The 21,993-nt window shown below is 37.3% G+C and overlaps 1 protein-coding gene across 2 annotated transcripts in view; it reads right to left on the bottom strand.

Moving 5' to 3' along the window:
• Positions 1–4,867: 4,867 nt before the first annotated feature.
• The window catches only part of GPR180 (G protein-coupled receptor 180), a 41,952-nt gene continuing 24,826 nt past the window's right edge, over positions 4,868–21,993 (bottom strand). The window contains exons 8-10 of one of the 2 annotated variants that reach the window (XR_006297513.1): positions 20,747–20,824; positions 19,204–19,523; positions 4,868–7,031 (exon numbers count right to left, since the gene is read on the bottom strand). Coding sequence is in view for 1 of the 2 variants with exons in the window: in XM_043581611.1 (XP_043437546.1) it covers positions 19,365–19,523; positions 20,747–20,824 (237 nt within the window). In the remaining variant the exon portion in view is untranslated. Of the gene's footprint in view, positions 7,032–12,657; positions 19,524–20,746; positions 20,825–21,993 lie in introns of those variants that run through there. The other variant, XM_043581611.1, reaches the window with a different exon arrangement.

The raw sequence follows: 21,993 nt of genomic DNA, 5'->3' as shown, positions 1-21,993 counted from the left end.
ATTCATTCCCCTATTCATGTTTTTCCCCCCAGCTTTTGGCTATTATGAATGAAGCTGCTATGAACATTCTTATTCAAGTCAAATGTCTTAATGACATATGGGCTTTTTTCTAAGATAAAGGCCTATGAGTGGAATTGCTGGATCTCAGGATCAATGGTTTAACTGTATAAGACACTGCCAATGAACTTTCCAGAGTGGTTGGGTCAGTCTGCACTCCCCACAACAATGTATGTGAGTCGGAGCTGTGACACGTTCTCTCCACCTGGGAGCTGTCAGTCTTACTAATTTCTGTCATTCTGCTGGATGTGAAGTGGTGTTTGGTGGGATTTGTATCTCCCTGAGAGCTAATGCTGTGGAGCATCTTCCCATGTGTTTATTCATCATTCATATAGCTTTTTGCTGTCACATCAGTTCAAGATTTGTGCCCACTTTTATTTTTTTATTATTATTTTTTTTCAACGTTTATTTTTGGGACAGAGAGAGACAGAGCATGAACGGGGGAGGGGCAGAGAGAGAGGGAGACACAGAATCGGAAACAGGCTCCAGGCTCTGAGCCATCAGCCCAGAGCCTGAGGCGGGGCTCGAACTCACGGACCGCGAGATCGTGACCTGGCTGAAGTCGGACGCTTAACTGACTGCGCCACGCAGGCGCCCCGTGTGCCCACTTTTAGAAATCAGGTTGTGTTTTTTTCTTATTTATTTGTAGGGCTCCTTGATTTACTCTGGAGAAAGTCCTTTTAGGGACAGATGTACTGTGAATATTTTCAGTCTGCGGCTTGCCATTTGTTTTCTTCATGGTGTCTTTTGGAAAGCGTAAGTTTTGATTTTGAGCCCATTTTATCAACTGTTTTTGACGCTTGGTGCTTTTTGTGTCTTAAGAAATGTTTTTGCCTACCCAAAGGTCACAAAGTTTTCTTGCAAAAGTTTTGTAGTTTTAGCTTTTCTATTTTGGGCCTATTATTCCTCTCAAATTAACTTTTTGGGTGTGGTATGAGATAGGAGTCAAGGTTCATTAGTTCATTGTTTTTTCACATATTTGTGCAGTTGTTTTAGTAGAATTTGTTGCAAAGATTTTTCTTTCCTCATTTAACTGCCTTGGTATTTTGTTATAAAGCAATTGACTACATAAGTGTGGGCCAATTTCTAGACTCTATCTGGCATCCAGTGATCTATCTTTATATCAAAACCATATCATCTCGATTAAGGTGGCTTTATAGAAGGTCTTAAAATCAAGTCCTCTGAATCCAACTTTGTTCCTCTTTTTCAAGATTATTCTTTCTATATCTTTAAAGTTATATGCTGTTTAACACTAATAAATATAATTTTTTTTTAAAAGTCAATTTTATTAAGTGAACAATTCCAAAATAGTTCTTTTGGCCAACAAAACAATAACCAATGCAATCCTTCTTTATCCTGAGGGTCTTGCCAAGTCTGTTTAAATAGATTAGCAGCCTTATATCCCACATTGACATTTGTACACAGAATCATTCAAGGATGTGTGTGAACAGAACAAACATTGACTCAAAGTTTAGAGTTTTTAATTTTTTTTTATTTTTAAGTTTATTTATTTTTGAGAGAGAGAGAGAGAGAAAGGGAGATATCAGTGGAGAGGCCTTAGAGAGAAAAGAAAGAGAGAATCCCAAGCAGAACACACACCATGTGCACAGAGCCTGACGCAGAGCTCGAACCCATGAACTGTGAGACCATGACCCGAGCTGAAATCAAGAGTTGGGCGCTTACCAACTGAGCCACCCAGGTGCCCCAATTTTAGAATTTTTAGAATTAAAAGATACCAAAAAAAAAAAAAAGAAAGAAACTGTGATGAGAGAGCCACATGGCATTGCTAACATACTATTGCTAAAGGGAGCATTTTCTAGCTCTGACACAGGACATCTTTATGGAATACAAGGCCAAATATTTGTAAAGAGATTTTTAAAATGCTGAAAAGCTACACTTGTTAATAATGGGATGAATAAATATGAAACCTAAAAACACAATAACAAAAGGTAAGAAAAGAATCTAATTTTTTAAACGTATCTCAAGGAAAGGATAATATTTAATAAAAATGAATGATAATCTGGTTGATGAGAATAGTCAATGCTATGAATAAAAATCAGACATATAGTGACCTAGGAAAATTGAATGCCTTTTCCTCCCCTTCCCCACAAGCACAGCACAAAATCATCAGTGAAAGATCCCTCTCACCAAGTGTGTCCCCTCCTACTTCTCTCCCAAAGGGGCTTTGAAATTTTTGGCAAGTCTGTCGAACTATCTCTTGCAAACATGAGAGGCCCGGGATGTTTGTCTTCTTCTTTTTAACGTTTATTCATTTTTGAGAGACAGAGAGAGACAGAGCACAAGCAGGGGAGGAGCAGAGAGAGGGAGACACAGATTCCAAAGCAGGCTCCAGGCTCTGAGCTGTCAGAACAGAGCCTGACGCGGGGCTTGAACTCATGAACTGCGAGATCATGACCTGAGCTGAAGTAGGACACTTAACCGACTAAGCGCCCAGGTGCCCCAGGATGTTCGTCTTCTATGTAGTACAGAATACCTCACTTGAAGATAGTTCTATTTTATTTTATTTTATTTTTAAAAAGATTTTACTTTTAAGTAATCTCTACACCCAACATGGGGCTCAAATTCACAACCTTGAGATCAAGAGTTGCGTGCCCCATTGACTGTACCAGCCAGGCGCCCCGAAGTTTTTTTAATCATAAGAAGGGAGTAGATTTTAGCAGCTAATAAGCTTTAGGGCCTGACACACTCTCAATTCTGTCACTTACCTGTGTAACACTGGGAAATTACTTAATCTATTTGAACTCATTTCCTCTCAAGGTTGTTGAGAGGATTACATTAAATAACATGGACTTGGTCTCTCCTTGGACTCTAAGTGGTGAATAAGTCGTCAATGCTAGTTTCTTTTCAGATTTTTCCCAAAGAAGGTGAGGCAAACATCCAAAAACACATAAGCCAAAATAACCACACAGTTTATAAATTCAGTCCTCTTAAAATTACTTAATAACTCTAATCTTCCTCATGTCCCTGAATGTCAGGAATATGAAATAGCAGAAAGGGCACGAGACTAGGATCCAGGGGTCTAGCTTCCATCTGGGCTCTGCTGCTCTGTGACCACGTGATCTGCAGCAAATTATCTACCCCCAGAGGCTCTCGGTTCCTTTTCCATAAACTGAAGGGATTGTTTTAAGAGAATCTCTATGACTCCTTTTCAAATATACGATTTTCAGATGTGACTAAGCAATATAATTGCCACTGTACTCAGTTCTAACAAATCAAGTATTCAGGATAAAATATCTCATATATCCTCCCTCCACTCGAGCATTTGGGGAAGGTGCCAGACCTATGGCAAAGTAGTTGCTGACATCATTTAACCAATCTCAGTGCTTTGGCAGAAGAACTCTTGCTGGCTACATTACATTTAATATGACAAAAACAAATGTCTCCAAACAGGCAATTCGAATGTTACTCAGATTGGTAGGAAGACATGGCCTCTGATAAGTCACGTATAAAGTTCATCCCCCACCATAGTACCTTTATCAATTGGACTAAATTATCGTATAAAGCCTTTCTTCACTAATCTCAATTATAATATCTACAACTTTACTATAGTGTGTAGAACAATCTGGATATTAAATTCAAATCCTGCATGTATTGGACAAGAAAATTTCCTCCTCTTTCTGTATTCTCATTTAAAAGAATAACATCTGGGCATCTGGGTGGCTCAGTGGGTTAAGGGTCTGACTCATGATTTCGGCTCAGGTCATGATCTCCCAGTTTGTGGGATCGAGCCCCGTGTCAGGCTCCACATTGCAGCATGAGCCTGCTTGGGATCCTCTCTCTCCCTCTCTTTCTTCCCCTTCTCTGTTTTGCTCTTTCTTCCTCTCTCAAAATAAATAAACTTTACAAAAAAAATAACACCTATATTTCATTGATACTAAGATGAATATATTTTTCAAGTTTTACGATCTTGAAATTGGATGCGTTAATAGTGTGTTTGAGGGGCGCCTGGGTGGCGCAGTCGGTTAAGCGTCCGACTTCGGCCAGGTCACGATCTCACGGTCCGTGAGTTCGAGCCCCACGTCGGGCTCTGGGCTGATGGCTCGGAGCCTGGAGCCTATTTCCGATTCTGTGTCTCCCTCTCTCTCTGCCCCTCCCCCGTTCATGCTCTGTCTCTCTCTGTCCCAAAAATAAAGAAACGTTGAAAAAAAAAAAAATAGTGTGTTTGAAAAACATTGTACCATAATGTGACTAGCCACACTTTTTCTTTCTTAGTTAAATTAATGGTGAGTCTTCAAAGCAATGGAATCTTAAATTCAGTTAAATACAGTAAAATCCTGCCAACCAAATACAGGAATTATTGTAAGGCTCTGATGAAATAAATGATCTTCAAAAAGTCTTGTCAAGGGGCGCCTGGGTGGCGCAGTCGGTTAAGCGTCCGACTTCAGCCAGGTCACGATCTCGCGGTCCGGGAGTTCGAGCCCCGCATCGGGCTCTGGGCTGATGGCTCGGAGCCTGGAGCCTGTTTCTGATTCTGTGTCTCCCTCTCTCTCTGCCCCTCCCCCATTCAAGCTCTGTCTCTCTCTGTCCCAAAAATAAATAAAAAACGTTGAAAAAAAAAAAAAGTCTTGTCAATTATAAACAGGAACATGGACTGACCATTGTCTAAAGTTCTTAGTCTTTAATGTCTTTAGAAATCCAATATGAATTTACGATCTTATTACTAAAATGAATTCCCTATGCAAAGTAAGGACATGGGCTAACACAAGCTAAGATAAAACCATACTGGCTGTTATGATTCTCTCATTGACCAAAGCAATAAAAACTGAAGTATATAGATTCTTTTTATCAATTTTCCCCAAACAGTATTTTATTCTCAGAGATAAGGCAAATAAAATATTTAATAAAGTCAGTTAAAATTCAAATCAGTATATGTATATAAAATAGATAAATGTCTATTTATTTATAAAAATATAAGCGGCAAACTTAGCAAACCAGTGCGTATGTCTTCATCTAATAAGACACCTTTGCAAACGATAGACTTGCTCTAATGATTCTATCACATTTATAAGGATACTTTTCTATGCACTATTTAAAAAATAATGACTAAAAATTAAACTTTTTAAAAAAATTAAGGTTCCTTTGCAACTAATTTTTTTTCTCATATTAAAGGATAATACATGCTTCTTATAGAGAATTTGGGAATTGCAGAAAAAGATAAATAAGAAAATTTAAGTCTCACACCTCTTAGATAATTACCATTGAGATGTGAATGTATTATTTAGTCTTTTACATAGTACTGTATACATTAATGTAAACTTGGAATCAGGGTATTGGCATGTGTGTGCTTCCAAAACATCTTTGAGCGGTGGATTGGAACAATTTGAGCAAACGGAACATTGGATGCATACATGACTCTTTACACAGCGATTCCTGACTCTGGTTGCACCTCACAAATCACATGCAGAAATTCTAAAACAATGCAATGGCCAGACTCTCTCCTCAGAGATTCTAAATGAGTTTTTCTGTAATGGGATCTAAGCGTGAGGTTTTTTTTTTTTTCTTTTTCTCATGTAATTCTACGGCATAGCCATGGATGAGAACTATGGTTTTCCATCAAGATAAATTTCAAATAGATTAAAAAGTTGACTGTAAAAAACCTGTGGAATTAGTGAATAAAAATATAACTGTATATGTAATCTTAGGGTACTAAAGGGAGAAATATCAAAGGAAAATATTCACATATTTAGCTACATAAGAATCTTTAAATTTCTGAATGCCAAAAAAAAAAAAAAACCACAAAACCACAAACAAAACCAAGGCAAGCAAATAGCAAAGTAGGAAAAATACAGGTAGAGCTATTAGAAAGTCTAAAGGAAAAGATAAAGAATAGAAAAGGTTAGGTATAGGTAAATCACTCACGAAAAAAAGTCACTATATATATATATGGAGATAAAAAGTATTTCCTTTTTAAATGGCAAGCTGATCACTTCAGAATATATTCCTCTCTTCCTGACTCTTCCCCTGCCGCTCATAACTCAGGGGCTATATAGTAGCATTTACATTTATACCCTGAAGCTTTACCTCATTAAAAAAAAAAATCAAACTCTAAGCAAATATATTAAAACTAAAATATGAATACATAAAGAGGAAAGTCACACTGACACATAAAGGTCTCATAAAATCAGATGCAAAGGAACATAGCACCACTTTATTACTGCCTGAGTCCAACTCTGCACAGGCTCAACTTGCAATAAAAGGAAGTCTTTTCAATCTTCTGTAGTGACTTTACCCTTATTAGAATGCATACTCATTATTTTCTCATTACTCCTCTACATAAAACATACCATTTTGCACCTTGGTTCCCACACCCCTTGTACTGTATTCATATTTTATCTCTAAAGATTGTAATATATCACTTCAAACACAATAACCCATTTAAGAATGGATTTTACAGGCAAAAAGGCACACCTTTCGTGATGTGATTGCAATCATCAGCCGCTCCAATCCTCAAGCACATATTACACGGCGCGCACACAAACGATGCAGAAGCACAGAAGAAGCTACTGCAGGCTGCACCAGCCAACGCAACCCAACGTACTTCCTGGTTTCGGGAGGTAACCATAGGAACCCTTTGAAATGTTTTGTTTTATTAATTTGGCTCCTCTTTATTTTTCACGAGTGCCAACACTTTCAAGATCATGCGGTTTAGACATGTCACAGCTGTTGAAACTCACAGCAGAAGCTTGAGCTGACAGTGGTGTATCCTCAAGAACCAGAAACACCAAAACAACATTATGATAAAGAGCAGAAGTATGAAAATGAAGAAGAAGACAAAGGGCAGGAAATATTGCCTTACCGATTTAAAGCATGAGCCCTGGGGGGAAACATCTGGTTCAGAGCAAACAGTGGTTCTTTCAGCACAGCAAGGGGGTCCTACTGGAGAGAGTGAGGAGTGGCCACAGGTGAGACCCGGAGACCCGGAGGCTGAAGAGCAGGCGGCGAAATGTTGTTCTCTGTAAGGGAATTTCACTATTTAAAGAGGTGAGAGATCTAGGACTTTGAAATCCAGATAGGAGCCATAATTTACGATTTTTTGCTACTGGGTTGAAAACCTGACCTATGACAGAAGCGCTTCCTCTCTTGAGTTCTCAGGTTAAGTGTACGAACCATTTTACACACTCTGAGGAACAAAGGTAGACTTTACAGGGGTTTAAAAGTATTGTTAGTTTGGAAATACTAAACTTGAACAAGTATCGAGTATCACTTATTTCTACAAAACCTATTGTCCTTACAAGGGGAAAGAAAGAATCTTCCAGTTTACTAATTTGATGAGGAACTCCAGTCATAGCAATTGGTGTATCTGAGGAAAAAAGCCACTTTTCATTTCAAAAACTCCCCCCCCCCCCCCAAGTAAACCTTTTACAAACACTCTTAACTTCTAGGTGAGTCTTTAACATTTATCTTCTGAAAGATCTGTAAGGCTCACAGGCTAGGCAAAAGATTTAAAAGTTTATTTTGTGTGGGTGTAAGTTGGAATGTAGTCGTGTGTAAATTAGATAGAATCTTGAACGTATTCCAATCACGCCTACTTTCTGTTCTAACCACATATGTACGATTATTTAAAGCAAACACTTTCATCTCCTGGACATTTAAATATTATCTCCATGAATGAACAGATTAGGAAGAATCTCAGGTTCACTGAAAGTTTTGCACACAACTTTCAGGACTGTAAATAAAGAGCACTGTACTGAGTAAGCATGAGCGCCACACATAATCTTTACAACAATCCCGAGTTAGTAATATTAAAACCCATCTCTCACATCTGGCCACTTCTCATTCTAGTCGGAGGACCCCTTCTCCGTGCTAAAGGAATCACTGTTAGTTCCAAAACCAGGTAACAAATGAGAAAATCATTGAAAAATGGCAGAGTCTGGATGTGAAATCAGTCCATCGCGCCAAAACGTCCCTGCTCTTTCCAGTAGATCATAATACCTCCTAGATATAAAAGAATTCAGCACCTTATTTATACCTAACCAGCTATACTCCAAAGCATCTAGTGGCAATAAACCTGAAATATAAGTGACACTTAAGGCAAACATTCACAATAATAATACAACTGACTTTAAACGCACTTTTCAGAACAAACACGAGTCTTGTCTTTCCGAGACAACCTCAAGAAATGAATCTGAATATTTTCATTTCCAAACTGCCTGAAGTTTCTATCCTATGAGATACCTCAGATTTTAAAAAATCTTATCAGACTGGGGTGGTAAAACTTCCAAAAATATATTGAATGATGATTCTACATAAGGACATTTGTTAATACTATTCACTATGTTAATAGAAAAAAAGAAAAATGATATTATCATTTTTTTTTTCAGAAGTAAGCTCCACACCCAGCATGGAGCCCAACTCAGGGCCTGAACTCACAACCCTGAAATCAAGACCCAAGCTGAGATCAAGAGTTGGATGCCCAACCGACCCAGGCACCCATGTATTATCATATTCCTAGATGAGGAAAGGAGTAGATAACATGCAACATCCGTTTTTAAAAATTTTTTATTCTTTAAATTATGACACAGAAAATTGTCTTTTTTTGGTGTACAGTTCTTTGAATTTTAATATGTGTATAGATTCAATGAAGCCACAACCACACTCAGTATACAGAAAAGTTCCATTACCCTCAAAACCTCCTTGGTGTTACCCCTTTGTAGTCAAACCTTCCTCCCACTGGTAACTCTGGACAATGACTGATTATTTTTTCTATCACTACAGTTTTCTCAATTTGAAAATTTCACTTAAATGGAATCATACAATAAATGACCTTTTAAGATTGGCTTTTTTTTTTTTTTTAGTTTATTTATTTTGAGACAGACAGAGAGAGAGAGAGAGAGAGAGAGAGAGAGAACAAACTGGGGAGAGGCAAAGAGAGAGGGAGAGAGAGAATCCCAAGCAGGCTCTGCACTGTCAGTGTGGAGCCCTGTGCCGGGCTGAAACTTACAATGAGATCATGGACCTGAGCTGAAACCGAGAGTCAGACTCAACCAACTGAGCCACCCAGGTGCCCCAAGACTGGCTTTTTAAATTCATCATGTCTTTGAGACTCATTGAAGTTGTGTGAACCAATAGTTTGTTTCTATACTGACAGTATTTTTTGTATGGATATATTATATTCTGTCAATTTAGGACATTTGGATTTCCAGTTTTTCATGATTGTGTATAGAGGTGCTATAAACATTAGCATACAGACATTTGTGTGAATATACTTTTTTTACTTCTCTAGGGTTAATACACAGAAGTGGGGTTTCTGGGTCATATGGTAATTTATTTAACTTATAGGCAACTACAGGACTGTCTTCCAGAATGGCTATACCATTTTGCATTCCCACCAGCAATGTAGGAGAGTTCTAGTTGCTACACATCCTTGGCAAGACTTGGCATTTTCAGTATTTTTATTTTAGCCATTCTAATAGGTGTATAGTGGGTATCTCGCTACGATTCTAATTTACAGTTCCCTAATGGATTTTACTTCTGTTGAACACCTTTTCATGTGCCAATCTGTCATCTGTATATTCTCTTTGGTAAAGTGCCTGGTGAAGACTTTGGTCCATCTTTTTTTTTTTTTTTTTTTTTAACTGGGTTATCTGCTCACTAAAGGGTTTTAAGAGTTCTCTATATATTCTTTATGTGGACTTCTTTATTGGGCATGTATTTCCCAAATATTTTCTCCTAGACTGTAGCTTGTCTATTCATCTTCTTAACATTATCTTTTGTGAGCAAAAGTTTTAAATTCTAATGAAGTCAAATTTATCAATATTTTCTCCTTGGGTTTATGTTTATGTGTTTTTTTAAATGTTTACTTATTTTTGGGAGACACAGACAGCATGAGCAGGGGAGAGGCAGAGACAGAAGAGAGGATCCAAAGCAGGCTCTGTGCTGACAGCAGAAAGGGAAATGCAAGGTTTGAACTTACGAACCATGAGATCATGACCTGACCCAAAGTCGGACACTTAACTGACTGAGCCACCCAGGCATGCCGTGGGGTTTGTGCTTTTGGTGTCTAAGAACTCTTTGACTAAGCTTTCATCCTAAGTGTCCTGAAAGTTTTATGGTTTTATGCTTTACATTTAAATCTGATTTATTTTGAGTTAATTTTTGTGTAAGATGTGAGGTTTCAGTTGAGGTTCATTTATTTTGCAAATGGATGTCCAACAGTTTCAACGCTGTTTGTGGAAAAGACATTCACTTTTCCACTGAATTGGCTTTACATTTTCTCTCCCTTCTATTTTTCTGGAAGAGATTATGTAGAATTGGTGCTATTTCTTCTTTAAATGTTTCACAGAATTCACCAGTGAAACCATCTGGGCCTGGAGATTTTCATTTCTGAAGGCTTTGAAACAAGAATTCCTTAGTTGTTACAGGACTATTTGGGATATTTAGTTCATCTTGAGTGGGTTTTGGTAGTTTGGTGTTTGTGGCAGTATGCTATAGGCCCTATGCATCCCTGCATACCTTGCTGGTTATGCCAATAATGCAAAGCTCTAACGACTCTTCATTTCGGCCCTTTCTCAGGACTGTGAGCAGAATGAAGTAACATTTTCCTCTCAACCCAGCACCAGTTATAAAAGAGATAAATTTCTCAACTTCGGTGTTTCTTGGGGGCTACATGAATCCCACTGCCATGGACTACATCTATTGCCACGATGGACTATATCTATTGCCTCCATGGATGTAGGAATTATGTGTAACCCATGCAAACCAACAGGAAGCTCGTGATATTTGCCAAGCTATGAGTAACAAAGTCCTTCATCTCTGACCTAGGAGTCTCATGTGCTCTGCAGCCTTTATGAAAGAGTAACAGGTTAATAGTTAGCTTCTTAATAAAATCTCACACTCTTCGTAGTTCTTGACATACACTTTCCAGAGAGTTGATTATTTAACCTAAATTGTCCTATTTATGTAGATTTTTGCAGTATTTCCTGTTGTCCTATTAATATTTGCTAAGTCTAATACCTCTTCTTTCATGACTGCTAATTCATATTACCCCTTTTCTTCCTTTGTCAATTTTACTAGAGGCTTATTAATTTTACTGATCTTTTCCAAGAACCAGTTTTGGTTTCATTAATTTTCTCCATGGTTTTCTGTGATCAAGTTTAATTGAAAGCTACTCTTTATTATTTTCTTTCTCCTGCTGCTTTGAGGTTATTTTTTATTTATTTTTTGTTTTCTTAAGTTAAAAGTTTTGTATTATTGATTCAAGACTTCCCTTCTTTATAAGCATTGTTTTTTGTTTCTTAAAGATTTTATTTTCAAGTAATCTGTGTACTCAACGTGGGGCTCAAACTTACAAGCCTGAGATCAAGAGTTGCATGCTCTACCAACTAAGTCAACCAGGCACCCCTCTGTATAATAGGTATTGAATGCTATAAATTTATTCCTAAGAAATATTTTAGCTTCCTCTCATGCATTTTGATATGCTGTATTTTCATTTTGTCAGTTCAAATTATTTTTACTAAGCCATGGTTAATTTGTTTGTTTTTCAAGTATTTGTAGATTTTCCAGTTATCTTTGTGTTACTGATTAGGCTCAGAGAGACTATTTGATAACTTCAATTTTTTTTTTTTTTAGATTTGTTATAATTTTTGACCCAGGTTATAGTCTATCTTGATGAATGGTGCATGCATACCTGAAAAGACTATATTCTGCTGCTCTTGGGTTGAGTGTTCTACAAATGTCATGTAGATCCCATTGACAGTGTTGTTCAGTTCTATATTGTTCTATTCAGTTCTATATATGATGACTGAAAGAGGAGTGTTGAAGTCTCCAACTACAATTAAAGGTTTGTCTATTTCTCTTTTCAGTTCTGTTAGTTTTTGCTGTATGTAGTTTGAAGATCTGCTGTTTGGTATATATTTAAGACTGAGGTGTTCTTGATGAATCAACTCTTATCTTTTTATCCTTTGCTTATCCCTGGTAATTTTCATTACTCTGAAGTGTATCTTGACATTAATATAGTCATACTGTTTGCATGGGTATATCTTTCCTGTCATTTTAACTTACCTATATCACTATATTTAAGTGAATTTTTGTATACAGCATAGTTGGGATACAAAAAAAAATATTCTGACAATCTCTCAATTGGTATATGTAGAACATTTACATTTAGTGTGATTATTGATAAGTCTGGATTTGGGTCTATCAGTTTGTTATTTGTTTTCTGCTTATTTTTCTGTTTTTAATTCCCATTTCCCTTTTCCTCTCTTCTTTTGGGTTATTTGAACACTATTTTAGCATTCCATTTAAACTTTCATATTTTAATTTTGCCAAAATATTTGGGTGTAGGGGTGGTGGTGGTGGTGGTGGTGGTGGTGGTGGTGGTGGTGTGTGTATTTTAGTTATTGCTCTAGGGATCACAATAATATGTACTTAACTTTCCAAAGTCTGCTTGGAATTATGTCATGGGGATGTAGAAATCTTACTGCCATGTTACCAAAACCAATTAACCCTGTTTTGAAGATACTAGCAATAAGGGGGTAAAAATGAGAGGTAAAAAAGGGAAAGAAGAGAAAAAATATGATCATTATATGCAAATGACACAACTGTTTGCCTAGAAAATACAAGAGAACCAACTAGAAAATAATTACAATTATTATAATTCAGTTAGAATTGGGAGCAAAATTAAAATACAGAAATTAACACACTTCATGTGTAAAACAACAGCCATTTGCAAGACAGAATGAAAGAAAACACTCAAATATCCAAGGGGTATAATGAAATGTACAAGATCTATATAAAGAAGTCCTTTAAAAGTGATTGGCAAACACATGTTCACATTAAACAAATAGAAAAGTATTTCATACCACTTTCTTGGATCACTATGAGAGCAATCACAGGTTCATACAGTTAATGAAATGCTTGGCTAAGGAGCCAAAAAGATGAGCAACCATCTGTGGGATTAATATCCAACATGTTAATAAAGTCGTTTCTCCCTAATTTGCTATAGGAATTTAGTTCATCCCACTAGAAATAGTAAACAAGATTTTTCTTTTAAAAATCAGAAAAATTGATTCTAAAGTTCATTATGAAAGAAGTGGTAGGTATAATCATAAAAATTATAACAAAGAAGAGCACTAACAGGTAAATTCTCCCCACCAGACAATATGGCATATTTTAAAGCTACAATAATTAAAATAGTGCAGTTTTAGATCACGGATCAAACAGTTCACTGAAATAGCCTTAAGCCCAGAAATAGACTAGCAACAAATCAGTAAAGAGAAGGTAGATTACACAATATATGATGTTGTAAAAGAGGGCAACCATCTGAAAAAAATTAAGTTGGATCCCTAGCTTATATTTTATAGCAAAATAAATTCTAGGTGAATCAAAACTTTAAATAGATAAAAATGTAAATCTACTAGAAAATATGGACAACTGAAACATAATTTCAAAGAGGTAATGCTTTTCTATCTGTGACATAAGAAGAACACAGAAGCCATAAAAAAATTGAGAATTCCACTGTATTACACAAAACAAAAACCAAAAAAGCTCACCTGAGCTTGGTGTCGGGTTTTTGTTGGGCTTTATTACATAGGCATAGCCAACTGAATCATTGGCCACAAGGCTGAATTTAATCTCCAGTCCTTCCCACCCCAGAGGTCAGGCTGTTATCACTGTGCCCCAAAGCCCCAACTCTCTAATCACATGGTTGGTATTTTGGGTGTGGCTAGCCTTCATCCTGAGTCATCTCATTAGCATGAACTATCAGGTTCCACCATGAATAACAAAGACACTTCATTCACTCTGGAACTTCCAAGGATTTAGATCCTGAAAAGGGGAGGGGGGCTGTAGTGCTGGGAAGAGGGGAAGAGGCAAATTTTTTATCCATTTTATTTTATTCCAAGTGTTTAGAAGCTATTTGTAATAGCAAAAGAGTGGAAACTAACACTGTCCAGTGGCAGAGGACTGATTTAAAAAAATTAAAATATACGCATATAATGGGGTTCTATGCAACGAATGAAGAAAATGGGGCAATTCTGTAGGTAAGGACACAGAATAAACTGCTGAATATGCAAAACATTGTGTACGGTATACTATAGTACCATTTGTGTTTCATATATATGTGCGTGTTTATATACACATGAGGCCATCCAGAAAAATAAACAAGAAACTGATAGCAGAGTGTGGATCAATGGAAGGGAAATGGCTGACTTAATTTTTTACCCTTTCAACCTTCTGATTTTTGCACAATTATGCACATAATACCTACTTAACAAGAATAAAACATCACAATGTATTTGCACATTTCTCTGAGGATACTGAACATTACATGTAATTTAATCTTTGATTACTAAGAGCCATTGTCGGAAGTTATACTGAACAACGAAGCCCTAAGGGTCTATTCAGGCCACAGGGCTGTTTTCACCCACACTGCATGACCCCAGGCTCCTGTGATTTGAGTTAGTGCCATTTTTAGTTTTTCCGATTTCTCCCAGCTACTTCTCACTGCCATCAACCTTCTTCCTCTAGTTGACTCAAACTTCTTTTAAATTGGTGCTTTTAGTTGTAGTGGTCTGAGAAACAAGGCACATAGTTCCAATACTATATAAAATAGAGAGAAACTGCCTCTTTGACAACTTGAGGAAGCGTCTCATAACTGATGAGTTTTAGAGATTAAACTTCAGAACAACTACTTGGCTATGCAAGATTTGTACACATTCTTGGTTCCATGTAATTAAATGAAGAACAGGCAAGGAAGGCATAAAGTCATTATGGGAGGTTCTATGATTTAATTCATGCCATATTGCTAAGTGCATGTCTGAAACTTTTTCAAAATTGCTTTCATTAATTCAAGAATATTTTTGAGCATCTCATGTGCACCAGGGAATGCTCTAGGTGCTAGGGATACAGCAGTGAACAATCCAGACGATGGCCAAACTCCCTTAGAATTTACATTCTAATTGGGGTGAGAGGCAACAGGCAAAGATAAAGTGGGAAGTTTAACAAGAAAAGGGGAAATGTGACAGAGCAATCCGGATGGGGTAGCATCTGTTCGGATGACCTCTCAGTTAGCATCTGATCAGAGAAGAACCACTAGGGTATCACACACCATTTTTAATATATAAAAGAAAGGATTTGTAATAGGGATTATAGGAGGCTGTTCTTTTGTGACAGGGAGGCCACAAAAAGGGAAGGGGGGACGGATGTGAAGCGGGGGAAGCGAGAACATACTGGGACCTGCCAGGAGAGGAGAGCAGAACCCACGGGGACTCAGTGGAACCCATGCCAGTCTCCCGCTGCCTCCAAGCCTCCAACCTCAATGACAGGGTTGTGCTGCAGAACCTGGCACCCTCTGTCACAGAATGAAACACACACCTGGCCGAGGAGTCAGAGAAAGTAAAGGAGGTGATCCAGCAGGAGCTGGCGTTTCTGCATGCCTGGTTGTTGGCCCACAGACCAAAAAGATAAGCCAGCAGATACGCAATAATGTGGGTAAGCCACAACAATGCGTGCCCTGCTTGGACCTTTCAATTATAGAAATCTGGATCTGGCGACTTAACTTCTGCCTTCTGAATCTCACACCACACATCTCTTGTGACCCACACGATCCTAAAATTATGCAGGGAGAATTAAGAGGAACATATCTCCAGCTTAGCTATACTGGCACCACATAAAGCCACTACCGATGGTCAGAGGTCTCTGAAAGATATTTGAGCTGAGAACCTGGAGGGCAAGGAGGATTCAGCCACACAGCCAATGCCAAGATTTGGAAGAGAGTATTCCAGGCAGAAATAGTTACTGCAAAGGCCCTGAGGCAGCGATACAAACACGGTATTTTTTGATGATGGGGTTGGAGTATGGTGAGAGGGAGAGTGGTATGAAATGAGGTCAGAGAGGCAGGGATCAGGTCACATGGATCCTTGTAGAATACGGTAAGGAGCATGGATCACTTTTTTCTAAGTGCAAAGGAAAGCAAATGGAGAGTTTTTGACAAGCCAGTAGTAGTTTGGTCTGATTTATCATTTTAAACTCTGTTTTAAAATAATTTCGAACTTAAAAAAAGGCCTAAGATTAGCACAAAGAATTCTATCATCCAACTGATTTCCCTTCACTGTGCAGAGAATGGGCTTTGGCGGGCAGGGCCACTTCTCTCTAGGACTCCTCCAGATCTCCTGGTTTTCTATGTAAGCCACACTCCTAGAGGACGCTGTGCACGATGCCCTGGGAGACGTGCAGAAAAGGCTGCCGGAGTGTGGAAGCAGCAATATTCCTTCAAGAACTATTCAAGAGTTCAGGCCAGTGTGCTTCCACACTGCTTTTCAGATTTCACAGGAAAACCAATTTTGTCATTTTAGTCTCAACTCAAGAATTCATGTTGGTACCAAAAATGGTATTACCTTTTTAGATCTGGTCTCAAATTGATTGGTTATATTACTTCTCAAAACAAACAAAAATCTTGAAGATCTGACACCACTGAAGCTATTTAAATAGAATGTTACACAAATAATTCTGGATTTCCTAAGAATTTCCCAAGGATCGGCACTGCCTCCTCAGGGAAACGTGCTGAAGGGGCCAGGGCTCATGTTGATGCATGTGTTCTAGTCTCACTACATCACAGCTGGCCTTGGACTTGCCAATCTTCTAGTTTTAGTAGACTTAGACTACAAGTTGAGACCACAGACAGCCTTCCTAAAACAAGCTCTTTTGCCTCTAGCTGAAAGCCAAGGTTCAAATACTGAAGTGTGCTCAGTGCACACTTACACGTGAAACCTCACTTCTGACCTCAGTACAATTTCAGGTTTAATGTTAAAATCAACAGCCAAAATTAACTATGGATAGCCACGCATTCTCACTGAAAACATACACACCTAATAGGTGCTCATTAAATCATGAGGGTGAAGTAGAAAAATGAAAGAGAAGTCAGGTGCCTTTAGAGAACTCATTTATTCTCTCTCACACGCAGTTGAAGGGGAGCTCTGCCAGCACGGTAGGGCTCAGTGACGAAGATAAGGGGCCTGACGCACAGCAGACATTCAGGTAAGTAGGAGCTAGTATTGTTACACGTGTCAACAGAAGTAAATATTTTCTTTACCCTCCTAAAGGAAGAAATAAAATGGAAAAAAATGGAAAAAAAAAGGAAAAAAAAAGCTCTGGACATACTCATCTTCTTTAAGAAAAAAATGTAAACACAGATGTAGGAAAGCATGATCTGTCAGAAAGAAAAGTAGAGCAGTTTTGATCTTAAGGAGAGTTTGCAGTCTATCCTTCCATGCTCGGCGCTGACAGGTCTCCTGCAAACATCCAGCAAGAGAAGAGCGATGCTGTGCCACGACTTACGGACTATAAATTCTGAGCTCTGATTACTAGATTTATTAACAGTGTCTTAGGTGTTATATGTTAATTATTAACAACTGTTTTCCTTCATTTAACAATGGCTCCTGAATAACAAAATAAATTATCAACAATTCAACCATAAATTAAAAGATAATTAAAGTAAAAAAAGACCTGTTAAAGTTTCATATATGCAAGCACAACAACATATTTCATATATTCGGATTACAGTTTCTGTGATCTTTGCGTAAGCAACAGAAAAGTTACTCCCTTTCCACTGTTGCAAGTTCACAACACTTAGGAAAAGACTTCACCTTTTTGTCCTGCTTAATTAACTGCACCTCAGTTGAACGCGACAGACAGAAACCGGGGTTATGAGCGAGACGGGCTAAAAGAAAAGGTTGTGACCCCACAGCAGATCACGTAAACCTAAAATATACTTCGGACTTTCTAGTGGTAACCTGCAGCCCTCATTTATTAGATAATTTACAGAGAACTGTTAGGAAAATGATTTAATGAGCAGGCTGACCTCTGCCATTCTGCCAGTTTGCTGCTCAAGAACCTATGCATCTTGCCTTTAAAATGAAACAGAATACTGTTCATTTCCAATGAGACTAGGTGTCAGGTAAAAACAAAGACGAAGCCATAGATATATTAAAGTTACGCTACGTTAACTACTTAATTAAAAACTTTAATTACCAGATCAGTGCACCATTTCTTGCTTAAAAATGTAATACCTTTGACAGTTGATAAAGAATATTTTTTTTAAAGCCAGATGTGAAAATGAAAAGGTCTGAATGACATGACACACAGAAACAGAATCCTTTCCAATCAGTGACTACTAATGGGAATACTCATTTTATACAGCAGGTATTGACAACCATTTAGCAATTCTTTAAACAGGCACTTGATAGAGTGTTTTGCAGCTAGCATACTCAATACTGGGGCATCACATACACAAAAAAATATGGCTTTATTACAAAGGATTCAAGATGGCAACTACTTAGAATCCAGTGCCAACACGGATTATAACAAATCCAGTGAGTATTTTGTTTTTCAATTATTCATAGAAAATTTAATCCTGATTAAGTATCCTTGGGCAGGAATTCATGGGTAGTTGATGACTGAAACCAACATTTATGTGAAATGCTTCTGTTAATTTAATCTGTGTATACGGCTTAATTATGATTGGGGATTCAATGTAAGAGAAATGAATTATATCAGGATTAAAATTTTAGTACCTATCACATAGTACTTTTTCCTTCTTTCTTTTTAAACATAGAACCCTGTTTGTCTCTTCACCTAAGTGCTTACATTTGAGAACTCTTTGTAACGAATAACCTATGTAATGTATCTAAGTGTTATTTTTCATAAATTATCTGTCAGAAACCCTTTGCTAATCAAGCTAGAACCTGAACTAGAGCCAGAAGTGATAGAAGAAAATGGAGAAGAACCCCACACACAAATAAACAAAAGCTTATTCATTTAGCTATAAATATACTTTATATTCACATTCTGAAGTAATTTCATTTTCAATTCCTTTAAACTCCAATACGAAATGCATTTTCCTCAAAGCATAAAAAGAAGCAGTTTTAAATCAGTGTATTACACTGACTTTGTAACTGGAGTTAGATATGTATGTATAAGCAAGTAATCATTTAACTGATTACTTTTCACAAGACTATCAAACCTGAGTTAACTATTGATATGAGACGAGGCATTGTAAGTGGTGAATCTCTTACCAAAATATCATATAATTCTTTTTCATCTTAATTTCCACAGAGAAATTGCATAAATCACCTTATAACAACACTCTTTCTTCAAAGTTTATTAAGCATATTTCAAAACATTTATTACCTTTTTTCAGTTTGATACTGCTTCAATGCAGTTGTATAAATAACATGCTCGGCCTTCTTTGTTCAATTTTCCATACCACAAGTATGAAAGAAAAGTCACTGCATTTGGATCCTTATTGCACTCTCAAATCAATTCACTTTTCCTTTAAAGAAAATCAAGTATCAGAAGTGAGGCCGACTTTTGTGCCCAGATGATATGGTCAGTGGTAGTGTTACTGAAGAAAGTGAAGAGACTTCCCAGTATAGACTGTGGGACAGAAAGAGTCTGTAGAGAATAACCATGGAAACGGACTGGCAAAGGATAACACCTATTGTAATAACCTGAAAAGAAAAGAAAGGGAATGTATTTATTGCATGCAGCAACAGACAAATTATATTCAAGTTATCATGAACCCATGTACTTTATACTTACATACATCCATATATATATACACACATAAACTACTCCTCCATCTTTAACATGGGTACATTTTATCAAATAAATTTTCAGTAGGAAAATATGACCAATGTTCAGAACTGTAACTGTTCAAGGCAAAACTTATTTAACAGTTTATAAACACACTCAATTTGCTAACCCATTCTCTCCTCAGGGTGCACACACCACAGGAAGAGATCCGAAAAATCAGCTTCCTGGATAATCTAGTAATGAGAATAAAGCATGATTCAGGTAGGGACCTGAATCTTGAAGAGTACTCTAAAAGCTCTTTCAGAAATTCTCAAGTTGCTTCTTTATTTTTGTAGACTACCTTCCTATCTATTTACCCCTTGTAAACACCTCAGGTTTAAGAAACATCCGTGTGTTCAAGCACAGACTGCATTGCTTGTAAAAGGTACCCGGCAGAACACTTTGAAATGATGGAGTCGTTTACCTAAGAAGGTGGGTTTCAGCACAATGAAAATGGTGGCGCACACTTGAGCGTGGCATTGCAGTCTGCAGTCTGTTAAAGCAACTAGACTGATTTTTTAAATCTATTTTGATTTTTCCACTATGCTGTAAAACATCTTAATCAATTTTTCCTAACAACGACGGATTATGAATCGCCTCATTTATAAAATAGTATTATGAAATAGATTAAAATTAACAAAAGCTATTTTTATCATTTTTTATTAACTAAATTAAACATTTTTATTTTACACTTAAAGTTCTAATTTATATACTCGCCAGTTCAATATTTTGTTTCAAAGCTTGATTTTAAAGAGCTCAATGTGGCGCCTCGGTGGCTCAGTGGGTTAAGCGTCCAACTTCGGCTCCGGTCATGAGCTTGTGGTTCATGGGTTTGAGCCCCACACGGGACTCTGTGCTGAGAGTCCCATCCAGCTCAGAGCCTGGAACCTGCTTTGGATTCTGTGTCTCCCTCCCTCTCTGCCTCTCCCCTGCTTGCACTCTGTCTCTCTCAAAAATAAAATAGAGCTTAAAAAAATTAAAAATAAAATACATAAAAAGCTCAAAAAAACCTCTAAATGGAAAAAAATAGGCCTTTTCACCTTTAATAATTTCCCAATAAACACTATAAAAAACCACTGTGATCATGTGTTTTACTTACCTTATCTCTTTGGTAGTCACTAAAAACGACAGAAATACATGCGAGACCTGGATGGCATAAAAACCACAAGATACAGCCCTGAAACAAATGAGAAGTAAGTCAAATGCATGCAGCTGTATCTTTATTTTCAGAGTAACATTACTAGCATATTTAGGAGGTCCTGATTGACCTCAATTGATCTTCAGAGTAGAGCTTGCTACTCTAAATATAAAAAATAAATTTGATGCTGCTAGGATAACATTTTGTTTCTAATCACGTGGGTATTTAAAATTTTGTATTTGTACATCTCTTATATGTACACATTTTAATATGCTTAATACTGTACACTATGTTATATACTTAATCATGAAAATTCATGAATATAAGCAACATCAAACATTGAGAAAAGCAAAGTACAAACGTGTACTATTTCTGTAAAAGGAAAAAAGTAAGACCATGCATTCGTATTCGCATGTAGATACAGGAAGAGATTCTGTAAGAATGCCAAAGCACTGACAGTGCTTGCCCATTTGTGAGCTAGTACGCAGGACAGCAGAACTGGGCAAGGAAGGATGGGAAACTTTTTAACATTATACTTTTCAAGCATCTTTTTCTATCTTCCCTAGAACCACGGCAATGTATTCTATCTTCCAAAATTAAATGTTAAGTGAAATAATAAGTTAATAATAGGAGCTGTTGAGACGCCTGGTATACTGAAGAGAAGGGAAAAAACAAGATGTAAAAAAAGGTGTTTAGTATACTACTGTTTGTGTAAATACGGAGGGAAATACACAGGAATACATACATGTTTAAAGTTCTCTAGGAGGGTAAGTCAGGAATTGATAGCAGTGATTATAGGAGGAGATAATAACTGGATAGACAGACGAGAGGTAAAAAAAAAACAAAACTGCTCTTTAAACACTTTCAGATGTTTGAACCCATTCAAAAAGTTAAATTAAAACATATAAAAATTTTTTAAGAAAAAGTTTGTTACTATCTTCAATATAGAATGAAAGAGGAAATTTACTTTTAAACCCCCTTAAACATATATTAACTTTTCAAATACGCAAACCCATCCATCCCTGTGACAAATTCAAAAGCAAAGTGACGTGTTTTTTTGCCCGTTTGGCACTCAGGAAGCTGACGTGGGTTCCTGCGGCTGCAACAGCAGCTTTAAGATGCTGAACACTGGGAATGAGGAATTTGGCCCTACTTCCACAGCCACCTCGGAATGGACGCTGAGCCCTGTGGACTCGGGCGGGCAGACT

The sequence above is a fragment of the Prionailurus bengalensis genome, chromosome A1, assembly GCF_016509475.1.
Source record: "Prionailurus bengalensis isolate Pbe53 chromosome A1, Fcat_Pben_1.1_paternal_pri, whole genome shotgun sequence".
Taxonomy (NCBI): Eukaryota; Metazoa; Chordata; class Mammalia; order Carnivora; family Felidae; genus Prionailurus; species Prionailurus bengalensis.
The sequence above is the reverse complement of the archived record's forward strand: the minus strand, read 5'-3'. Positions and strand labels throughout refer to the sequence as shown.